The sequence below is a fragment of the Salvelinus sp. IW2-2015 genome, linkage group LG4q.2, assembly GCF_002910315.2.
Source record: "Salvelinus sp. IW2-2015 linkage group LG4q.2, ASM291031v2, whole genome shotgun sequence".
NCBI lineage: Eukaryota > Metazoa > Chordata > Actinopteri > Salmoniformes > Salmonidae > Salvelinus > Salvelinus sp. IW2-2015.
In genome coordinates, this window is record NC_036843.1 from 13,616,759 (window position 1) to 13,628,782 (window position 12,024).

Sequence of the window (12,024 nt, forward strand, 5' to 3'; positions counted from 1 at the left end):
AGGTGAACCAGTTGCATACACAGCTCGAGCAAGACATTCATCAGCATTTCTCTGACTACGTTCCGCCATTGAGTAAAAAAAACATCTGATTCCAGGAGGATCATGAGCTGTTGCTATGGATAAGGTGTCTGATTCATCTTTTTCACCTTGAATAGAAGTAGGGGGACTGTCAGAGGTTGCTTGTTGTGAGCGCTGAGGGAACTTTATGCACTTGGCCAGATGATTCTGCATCTTTGTTGCATTCTTCACATATGATTTGGCACAGTATTTTGCAAATGTACACAGCTTTTCCTTCTACATTAGCTGCAGTGAAATGTATCCACACATCAGATAGTGCCTGTGGCATTTCCCTGTAAAGATTAGGGGGAAAAAGTTTAGAAATTTCCCCATGTACAGATAACTAGTTAAGCAGTTAGATTAAACAACTCCTTTGTAAGATAAATGTTTTAAAATGAAACATGTATGGAAACAGGTGAATAAACACTCAGTTAGCAGGCTCAAGCAAGCTAAAACCAAAACTAACTAGCAGAAATTGTTAACAAGTTAGTAATGATTTAAACACACTTTGCTGTAGGCTACTATTTACTAGTTAACAAAAAAAACATGTATGTCATAAAATATATTCACCCCACCCAGTATTGTAATCAAAACTTACCAGAAGGCATGTAGTCCTTGGCTCAGACAGTGTAGTAGTGTGGGCTTAATAGCATCTCATTGGTGTGCAAGATCTTGAGAATCAGCTGTACATGTGATGGAAGAATGCACTGTGCATGCAGAGGGTTGCAATTCCATTGAATTAGGGATAGTTTAACCAAAATATGCCACAAGACCTAGAATTGCCTCGTGTATCCCACAAAGGTTCACTGTTATAAGTTAACTTTGATGAATTTAAGCAAAATCCTCATTCCCCTCTCCTCATCAAGTTGTGACAAACTCTAAAGATCCTGATTTCTATGCAGCTTTGTCTATACATCTTCCAAACCCCAACCAGCATCATCATCATCCGGTACATTTATTGTGACAGCTGGATAAAATTGGAAAGCTACACACTAGCGATATATTGAGGCAGTTTGGGTCCAACGCAGGACATATGAGATGTTCTCCAGTAATGCGAAAAGGAACCTGTTGGTCATTGTGAGGAGACGTGATGAGTTAGGGTGGGGGTAGGGACGGGGGAGGCGGGAGCCGTGCCAGTGGGGAAGGATGATTGCATTAATCAGAGTGTGGGTGGGTGGGAGAGCAGAGGGTGGCCTGGCCAGACACTTGGGATGTTTATGGAGGAGAGCATTCCCTCACAGCACCACTCTTGTTCTCTCAGAGCTCCATAGACACTATACATCTCCCCACAGCATGACAGACCTATTACCCCATACAAACTCACACCCGGCTGTATCTATTTATGTCTCTGTTCCTCTCACACACATATATTAGTCATCGTCCACAAAGTCTGACTAACGTCTGTCTCGTCCCTACAGACACACTCTGACAGTGCTATGTTTGCAAGCCCCACACACACACTCTCTCCTGCTTAGCAGTTAGCCAGCACGATATTGATCATCAGTACCATGGGAGCAGCAGGAGCCGCAGACAACTACTCACATTAGGTTACTGGGAGATAACTGACATTTTATGGCCGAGTAAAAGTAACTTCCAAATAAACGTGACTAAACAAACAGGAAATCATCAAAACTAGGCAACACAGACTGAATGTGTCCGACCAGACAAAGGAAACGTATGACATCATCCCTTTCCTGAGGCATTCAAGCATGCGATGGATGTTTGCTTGTGCCAACCAAGCTCTGCTGTAGACACACCCTGTTAATCTCTTTGGACATTAAAGGAAATGGGTTGTCCCTACCAAGTTTGTTGTGCTTCTGAAATAAGGTGACAAAACAGATGCCACTTTACGAGGGGAAGAGGACCATGTAAAGCAGATGGCATCAGTTTAGTCTGTCTAGTATAAGACAAAAAGCTTTAATTTTAAGACATCATGAAAGACAGCATTAAAAACAAAGGTTAATATCCTAGCGCACCCACATTTGAGGATTAGGCCTGCTGTAAGTGTAATGAGCTCTTATGATGCATGCACGCCAATGCTTTAGGAATGCAAGTGGTGACCCCTAATGTTAACTCACCGTTCTGCAGGGTCTGGGCCCGGGACTCCCTTCCAACGCCCGTATAGAGCCCCTCCCCAAAAGTGGGGTTCCTTCCAGAGGCTATAAATACAGGAGAAAGAGAGAAGCATTACATCGACACCAGGAGTGCAATCTTTAACATTTACAAAACAGTAGGGCTGTGACGATACTTCCAACCTTTTCTCCTTAGCAAAAATGAAAACTCAAAGTAGACTATACTCTTTGGTCCTTTAAAAACCTGCTGTAAGATATTGTGTGCTATAGCTTGGAAAATAAATACATATGAGACTGGATGACATCAAAGATATTAGGGCTGTTTTCCTAAATATGTTAAATCTGCTTCATGTTTTGTTTCTTTTCTACGGTACTAGCGAGTATCACGATACTGGTATCACACAATTTAGCAGATGTTATAGCGGGTCCAGCAAAATGCTTACAGTGCCTTCAGAAAGTATTCACAACCCTTTACCTTTTCCACACATTTTGTTGTGTTACAAAGTGGGACTAAAATGGATTTAATTGTCATTTTTTGTCAAGGATTTATAGAAAATAAATTCAAGCATTTGTTAAAAACGTATGAAACATTTTACACTAATATCTTGACTAGATAACTATTCAACCCTCTGAGTCAATACATGTTAGAATCACCTTTGGCAGCGATTACAGCTGTGAGTCTTTCTGGGTAAATCTCAAAGAGCTCTTCACTCCTGGATTGTGCAACATTTGCCCATTATTCCATTTAACATTTTTCAAGCTCTGTCAAATTGGTTGTTGATCCTTGCTAAACAACCACTTTCAGGTCTTGCCCTAGATTTTCAACCAGATTTAAGTCAAAATTGTCACTCGGCCACTCAGGAACATAAACTGTCTTCTTGGTAAGCTACTCCAGTGTAGATTTGTCCTTGTATTTTAGGTTATTGTCCTGCTGAAAGCTGAATTTCCTCTCCCAATGACTGGTGGAAAGCAGACAGTCATTCCTCTAGGATTTTGCCAGTGCTTAGCTCCATTCGGTTTCTTTCTTACCCTGAAAAACTCCCCAATAGTTAACAATTACAAGCACACCCATAACATGATGCAGCCACCACAATGCTTGAAAATATGGATAATGGTACTCAGTAATGTGTTGTATTTGCCCCAAATATAACACATTGTATTCGGGACAAAAAGTTAATTGCTTTGCCACATTTTTTGCAGTATTCCTTTTGTGCCTTGTTGCAAACAAGATGCAGGTTTTTGAATATTTTTGTTAAATACAGGCTTCCTTCTGTTAATTGAGTTAGTATTGTGGAGTAACTATAATGCTGTTGACCCATACTCAGTTCTCTATCGCAGCCATTAAAATGCTGTTTTAAAGTCACCATTGGCGTCATGGTGAAATTCCTGAGCAGTTTCCTTCCTCTCCGGCAACTGAGTAAGGAAGTACGCCTGCATCTATGTAGTGACTGGCTGTACTGATACACCATCCAAAGTGTAATTAATAACTTCATTATTTATATTTATTTAACTAGGCAAGTCAGTTAAGAACAAATTCTTATTTACAATGACGGCCTAAAATACTCAAAGGGATATTCAATGACTGCTTTTTATTTTTTATTATCCCCCCAATCTACCAATAGGTGCCTTCTTCGTGAAACATTTGAAAACCTCCCTGGTCTTTGTGCTTGAAATTCTCTGCTCGACTGAGGGACCTTACAGATAATTGTATGTGTGAGATACCGAGATGAGGTGGTCATTAAAAAAAAAGTCACGTTAAACACTATTATTGCACACAGAGCGAGTCCATGGAATTTGTGACTCAAGCACATATTTACTCCTGAACTGATTTAGGTTTACCATAACAAATGGGTTGAATACTTATTGACTAAAGACATTAAAGCTTTTCATTTTTTATTCATAAAAAAAAAAAAAATGCTAACCATAATTGCACTTTGACATTATGGGGTATTGTGTGTAGTAAGTAGACTTGCAAGAGCCTTGGCTTGCGAGAGCCAGAACAGCTCATAGGGCAGGATGCCTGTTTCTGTAGTGCGAGGCAGCTTGATGTACAAGTACACCACCTGGAGAGGACGCTAATATCTAAAAAATAAAAATGATCTATTTAATCCATTTTAAATTCAGGCTGTAACAACAAAATGTGGAAAAAGTCAAGTCATGGATGGAGATTGGACTTCTGGTTTTTACTTAATTCTCTGTACAGGCCAATGATTATGACAACGATTCTGATCTAACCATAAATTCATATTGCGGCACTGGCCTGAGAAGATTGAAGTTCAATATCTAGCCTAGAATTAGTCTAGTAGGCTCACGTTAACTATACTGAACAAAAACATAAACCCAACAATTCCAAAGATTTTTCTGAGTTACAGTTCATGGAAGGAAATCAGTCAATTGAAATAAATTAGGCCCTAATTTATGGATTTCACATGACTGGGCAGGGGCACTGCCATGGGTAGGTCTGGGAGGGCAGGCCCACCCACTGGGGAGGCAGGCCCAGCCAATCAGAATGAGTTTTCCCGCACAAAATGGCTTTATTACAGACAGAAATAAACCCCCCTCCTCTCAGACAATCCCGCAGGTGAAGAATACCCGGATGTGCAGGTCCCGGGCTGGCGTGGTTACACGTGGTCTGGGGTTGTGAGGCCGGTTGGACGTACTACCAAAATCTCTAAAAATACATTGGAGGCAGCTTATGGGAGAGAAATGAACATTCAATTCTCTGGCAAAAGCTCTGTTGGACATTCCTGCAGTCAGCATGCCAATTGCACGCTCCTTCAAAACTTGAGACATCTTTGGCATTGTTTTGTGTGACAAAACTGCACAATTTAGAGTGGCTTTATATTGTCCCAGCACAAGATGCACCTGTAATATCAGCTTCTTGATATGCTACACCTGTCAGGTAGATGGATTATCTTGGCAAAGAAGAATTGCTCACTAACAGGGATGTAGACAAATTTGTACACTAAATTTGAGAGAAATAATCTATGCGTATGGAACATTTCTGGGATCTTTTATTTCAGCTCATGAGACCAACATTACATGTTTCATTTATATTTTTGTTCAGTATAGCTAGCTAACTCAGCTGGTCCATTGTTGCCCATGCGAGGAAGTTAGGCTAGCAAGCATTTTAGCTAGGTAGCCTATGACAAAAAATTCAAGTGTACCGTATGAGATCCATAGACCGTTTTGCCAACATGAAAGAGGATGGCATTGGCGTAGGGTGAGTCCAAAAACATGTTTTACTGCGCATGCACACAGAAATAAGTACCATGGACAACCACATGATATTTAGATAAATTGATTGGAATAAATTGTTTTTAGTAATTGGCATCTTTAAGTTTGTTTTCAGTGTATTAAACTAAGTATATATAGCCTTGTTTTCATGATGTTTAAATGGTGGTGGAACAGCGGATGCAGTGCTCCTGTTGTCTTTGTGCCGACTTGCAGTAGCCAACTCAGTGGTTCTAAATCAGTAATCGTTTAGTAAACTGTCGAAAACATTAACTTGAACATGCTGCAGGTCATAACTGTTTGTTACATGCAATATTTGCTTTGTGAACTTCACATGACAGATGTTGCTATTCGGTTTTGTGATGAAACAAACATGTAGTTGTATTTATTCCACCATGTCTGTCTTTTTGTCGTCACAGCCTTATTGTATATCATGGTGGCGTATGAACGAATGGGTTAGAGCAAACAAAGCAAATATCACAACGGTTGTAATATGGCTTTCTTACTGGCTTAGCTTCCTCAGAGATATCACTCACGCACAACTACTGGAAAGACAACCCAGGGCCATGCACTCCGCAAAAATACCATTCTGCAATCCAAGTGACTAACTTAATGTCATGAAAAACTGCAGGAATAAAGGGATCTAAAAAAAATATATATTTCTTATAAGCAATGTCTCTTAGCTCTCCATAAGATTCCACGGCTGGCTCTGTGTATACTACAATTCCAACGCCGTGTTTTAACGTTTAGAAACTTCAATAATCATTGCTTGCTAAACAATTTTCGAAACATAACCCTTCTTTCATATCAGCAAGAAATAATTTGAAATAAAAAAGACATGCTTACTGTATCTGATTTGCACAGATCCATACGCTGTGTGTGCCTCCAGTTGACAAACTACACTTCCTCCAGAGTTAAGCTAACACACAGGTGTTCAGAGCATTAGCACAGGTGGTCACTGGCTGTTTTCTGTAAACAAGTGCTGTAACATGGAGATCTGGCCATGTGGGAACGCTAACCTTATAAAAGGTGTGTTGTAATTTTTTTGTGATGATTTGAAAGACATGTTCCTTATGTTTCCAAAACGTACTACGAGCGATGCGTGTTAACGTTTAGAGCAAGCATCAGGGCTCTTAAAAAATAAGATATCCTTAATCATATAGGCACTAAAAGGTAGTTGTCATCTATGAATTGGGCTACCCCTCAGAATAATGTAGCTCTTGCCATTGTAACCGAACTACAATCCATCTGCACATACCATCTCCAGCTACAAACTGTCCCACAGCAGAGGCGCCGCCCCCTCCTGTCTCCATGAACTGGACCTCTGACACGATAATGTTGTCCTCCAGAACCGAGCCACAGCCCACGCACACGGCATCGCCTCTGGCCTGGTCCACATCGATGTCTGTGCCCCCACAGTTCTTACACACTCTTGAACTCATGGTGAAGTCTGCTCACACTGGGGAACAGAGAAGAAATGGGCCACATTTTTGTGAAAGTCCCATTTTGTAACAGTTGCATATATTGGCTACATAAAAATCTACACGTCATGTATTCTTCCAGCCAAAAGGTGGTGGCCTAGCAAGCATAACCTACTGCCACAACAATTAAATAAACTGAAACTGCATATCACGTTTGGAAATAATTACTATCACAATAATATGATATCGGTGAAGCTAGCCTAACTTTCACAAATCCTCTGTAACCTGACCCTGGACGCTTGAGGTATAAATGCGCCACTACACCCCTAGCTAACGTTACGTGGCAAAGCCTGATGATCATTTATCGAACTAGTTTGCGGTACATTTAAGTGTAATTTCTGTCAAATGCGCTTGTAGTGGTCCAATGAGCTTGACATTTCCGTCAATGATTGTTCCGCATGTTTAATCTCGTAACTAGATGCTGAATGAAATAACGACCCCATCTTAAATATTCACTAGCCGTGAGGGTTGGAACCACTGACCGCAAACTTTCTACAATCCATTAGGTTTAGTTTTGGTATTAAAAATAATTATGTGTAGCCTAATGCGTAACATGGTTTCCAAAAGGTGGTGATGAATTGTTGAGAAAATACTGGATAATGAATACGCACCAGCCAATTCAAAGGCGATGCTGCTGACAGCGATGTAGCTAGCAAACTTTAGCTGATAGCAAGTCTCCCGAGTAGATTTCCAAGCCAGTGCGTCAGCTAAATCTATTTAAATGTTTTGTAGTGACAGACAACGTATATGGCCTACTTGTACTGTTATTTGGATTCTAAACCACACATTATATACTGTAATGGGGTAACAAGCTAAAGACTACCATGCATGCAATCCTTCTTGTAACCTCATTGCCAAACCCACATGTGCGTTTTCATGCTTGGGAAATGGATTGGTCCAAACTGATTTTCGAGGGTGATATGCCCAGTAGTGATAATTCTCTATCCCTTTCTTACAGAAATGTGTCAGCAGAGAATGTTCCTGCCTTGTACGTGATTGGTAATGATATTTGTTGATCCAGTATATGAAGAAGAAAATACTTACATCTAAAAAATATATCAAACTGCTACAAACACCCCCTTTAAGCTCCACATGAGAGCGACCCATGTACACAATTATATCACTGAACGTAATGGACTGACGTTTTTAAAGAGACACGACCCTAAATCCTTGTCTTGTGACTTGACATCTTTCTTTTCAGTGTCATCATAACCTCATTCTAAACATAAGATACACTTTTTTGACACCACACTCCACAAATCAAGTCTTGCAGGCTCCAGTTCAATATATTTTTTTATTGATTATCCAGTCATAGGGACAAGTGCTGCAAAGAAAGATCTAGTATTTACATTTATAAAAATGTAACCTTTCTTTAATTAGGCAAGTCAGTTAAGAACAAATTCTTATTTAGAATTCCGCCCACCCTGGTCAAACCCGGACGACGCTGGGCCAATTGTGTGCCGTCCTATGCGACTCCCAATAACAGCCGGTTGTGATACAGCCTGGATTCGAAACAGGTTGTCTGTAGTGACGCCTCTAGCACTGAGATGCAGTGCCTTAGACCGCTGCGCCACTCGGGAGCCCAGAACTGCAGCTGGCCCATAACAGAGCCACAATTCTTGCTCTTCATTGTAATCAGAGGGCTAATTTTAATACTATGCATGCAAGTCTCTCTTTGCTAAGAGCTGAGGAAAGACTGACTGCGTCACTTCTTGTTTTAATAAGAAACATTCATGTGTTGAAAATTCCAAATTGTTTGCATAGTCAACTTGCACACAGTACTGACACACACACACTTACCCAACCAGACATGCCACCAGGGGTCTTTTCAGAGTCCCCAGGTCCAGAACAAATTCAAGGAAACGTACAGTATTATAGAGCCATGAGTGCATGGAACTCCCATCTTATAACACAAGTGAACAAACCTAGTTTCAAAAAAACAAATAAAGCAACACCTCACGACACAACGCCTCCCCCCCATGTGACCTACTTGTTGTGTGTATGTACTGACATGTATGTGTAACTGATAGATGCACACACACTACATGTTCATGTTTTTAAATGTATGTTAATTGTAGTCTTTTGTCTGTAGTCTTTTTCATTATGTGTCGACCCCAGTACGACTTGCTGTCGATATCGGCTAATGGGATCCCAAAAAATCCAATATGTATTTATTTGTCCAAAGGGTCCAAATTACCTGTGGGCTGTTTAAATTGGTGTTTTAACCCTAGGATGCATATGCTGTATTGGTCACCTCCCCCCCAAAAAATGTCAGCATCTAATATTCCAGGAATTCCTTAAATAACGTGTATTTAATGTTCTAACATCCTAGTTTAAAAAATTTTTTTATTTTATTTTTGAAGTAAAGAGAGTTTTTGCATCATTACCCCAAGTTTTCATATGTGGGCCAAATATGACCCGTATGTATTTCCTATGGAATTCACTGCATTGCAATCTTCAAACTGACCTTTCTTTTTGCAGGTAGTCTGGGTAACCATTTGATTAGATGTTCAGTAGTCTTATGGCTTGCGGGTAGAAGCTGTTTTTAGAAGCCTCTTGGACCTAGACTTGGCGCTCCGGTACCGCTTGCCGTGCGGAAGCAGAGAGAACAATCTATGACTAGGGTGACTGGAGCCTTTGACAATTTTTAGGGTCTTCCTCTGACACCACCTGGTATAGAGGTCCTGGATGGCAGGAAGCTTGGCCCCAGTGATGTACTAGGCCGTACGCACTACCCTCTGTAGTGCCTTGCGGTCGGAAGCCAAGCAGTTGCCATACCAGGCAGTGATGTAACCAGTCAGGATGCTCTCGATGGTGCAGCTGTAAAACCTTTTGAGGATCTGAGGACCCATGTCAAATTTTTTCAGTCTCCTGAGGGGGAATAGGTTTTGCCGTGCACTCTTCACGACTGTTTGATGTGCTTGGACCATGTTAGTTTGTTGGTGATGTGGACATCAAGGAACTTGAAGCTCTCAATCTGCTCCACTACAGCCCCGTCGAAGAGAACGGGGGTGTGCTCGGTCCTCCTTTTCCTGTAGTCCACAATCATCTTCTTTGTCTTGATCATGTTGAGGGAGAGGTTGTTGTCCTAACATCACACGGCCAAGGTCTCTGACCTCCTCCCTATATGCGGTCTCGTCGTTGTTGGTGATCAGGCCTACCACTTGTGTCATCGGCAAACTTAGTGATGGTGTTGGAGTCGTGCCTTGCCGTGCAGTCATGAGTGAACAGGGAGTACAGGAAGGGACTGAGCACGCATCCCTGAGGGGCCCCCGTGTTGAGGATCAGAGTGGCGGATGTGTTGTTACCTACCCTTACCACATGGGGGCGGCCCGTCAGGAAGTCCAGGATCCAGTTGCAGAGGGAGGTGTTTAGCCCCAGGGTCCTTAGCTTATCGATGAGCTTTGAGGGCACTATGGTGTTGAATGCTGAGCTGTAGTCAATGAATAGCATTCTCACATAGGTTTTCCCTTTGTCCAGGTGGGAAAGGGCAGTGTGTAGAGATGGCATCATCTGTGGATCTGTTGGGGGCGGTATGCAAATTGAAGTGGGTCTAGGGTTTCTGGGATAATGGTGTTGATGTGAGCCATTACCAGCCTTTCAAAGCACTTCATGGCTACAGACGTGAATGCTACGGGTCGGTAGTCATTTAGGCAGGTTACCTTAGTGTTCTTGGGCACAGGGACAATAGTGGTCTGCTTGAAACATGGTGGTATTACAGACTCGGACAGGGAGAGGTTGAAAATGTCAGTGAAGACACTTGCCAGTTGGTCAGCACAAGCTCAGAGTACACGTCCTTTGTAATCCGTCTGGCCCTGCGGCCTTGTGAATGTTGGCCTGTTTAAAAGTTCTTACTCACATCAGCTGCGGAGAGCGTGAATACAGTCGCCCGGAACAGCTGGTGCTCTCATGCATGTTTCAGTGTTATTTGCCTCGAAGCGAGCATAGAAGTAATTTAGCTCGTCTGGTAGGCTCATGTCAGTGGGCAGCTCTCGGCTGTGCTTCCCTTTGCAGTCTATAATTGTTTGCCAGCCCTGCCACATCCGACGAGCGTCGGTGCCGGTGTAGTACGATTTGATCTTAGTTCCATATTGGCGCTTTGCCTGTTTGATGGTTCGTTGGAGGGCATAGCGGGATTTCTTATAAGCTTCAGGGTTAGAGTCCCACTCCTTGAAAGCGGCAGCTCTACCCTTTAGATCAGTGCGGATGTTCAAATAAAATCAAAGCACTTATTGATGAAGCCAGTGACTGATGTGGTGTACTCCTCAATGCCATCGGAAGAATCACGGAACATATTCCTGTCTGTGCTAGCAAAACAGTCCTGTAGCTTAGCATCTGCTTCATCTTACCACTTTTTTATTGACCGAGTCACTGGTGCTTCCTGCTTTAATTTTAGCTTGTAAGCAGGAATCAGAAGGATAGAATTAGGGTCATATTTGCCAAATGAGGGGGAAGGGAGAGCTTTGTATGCAAATGTGTGTGGAGTAAAGGTGGTCTAAGAGTTTTTTTCCCCTCTGGTTGCACATTTAACATACTGATAGAAATTAGGTAAAACAGATTGAAGTTTCACTGCATTAAAGTCCCGGCCACTAGGAGAGCCGTCTCTGAATGAGCGTTTCCCCGTTTGCTTATGGTGGTATACAGCTCATTGAATGCAGTCTTAGGGCCAGCATCGGTCTGTGGTGGTATGTAGACAGCTATGAAAAATACAGATGAAAACTCTCTAGATAGAGTATCTCATGATAAGCTGTAGACCACACTCTCAGACGAGCAAAACCTTGAGACTTCCTAAGATATCGTTCACCAGCTGTTGTTTACAAACATACATAGACCGCCACCCCTTGTCTTACCAGAGGCTGCTGTTCTATCCTGGTGATACAGTGTATAACCCGCCAGCTGTATGTTATTCATGCCGTCGTTCAGCCACGACTCGGTGCAACATAAGATATTAAAAAAAATTATGTCCCGTTGGTAGGATATACATGCTTTTAGTTCGTCCAATTTATTATCCAGCGATTGTACATTGGCCAGTAGTACGGATGGCAAGGGCAGATTAGCCACTCATCGGCGGATCCTCACAAAGCCTCCCCGATCTCTTTCCGCAATACCCCTTGCGGCTTTTTCTCCTGCAAATGACGGGGATGAGGGCCTGTTCAGGTGTCTGGAGTAAATCCCTCTCT

At 42.2% G+C, this 12,024-nt stretch overlaps 1 protein-coding gene across 1 annotated transcript in view; it reads right to left on the reverse strand.

Moving 5' to 3' along the window:
* The window catches only part of brf1a (BRF1 general transcription factor IIIB subunit a), a 64,884-nt gene extending 57,138 nt beyond the window's left edge, over nucleotides 1-7,746 (reverse strand). Inside the window, exons 1-3 of the mRNA XM_023986720.2 lie at nucleotides 7,456-7,746; nucleotides 6,622-6,822; nucleotides 2,136-2,216 (exon numbers count right to left, since the gene is read on the reverse strand). Of these exons, the coding sequence (XP_023842488.1) occupies nucleotides 2,136-2,216; nucleotides 6,622-6,805 (265 nt within the window). The 5' untranslated portion in view covers nucleotides 6,806-6,822; nucleotides 7,456-7,746. The remainder of the gene's footprint in view (nucleotides 1-2,135; nucleotides 2,217-6,621; nucleotides 6,823-7,455) is intronic.
* Nucleotides 7,747-12,024: the final 4,278 nt, after the last annotated feature.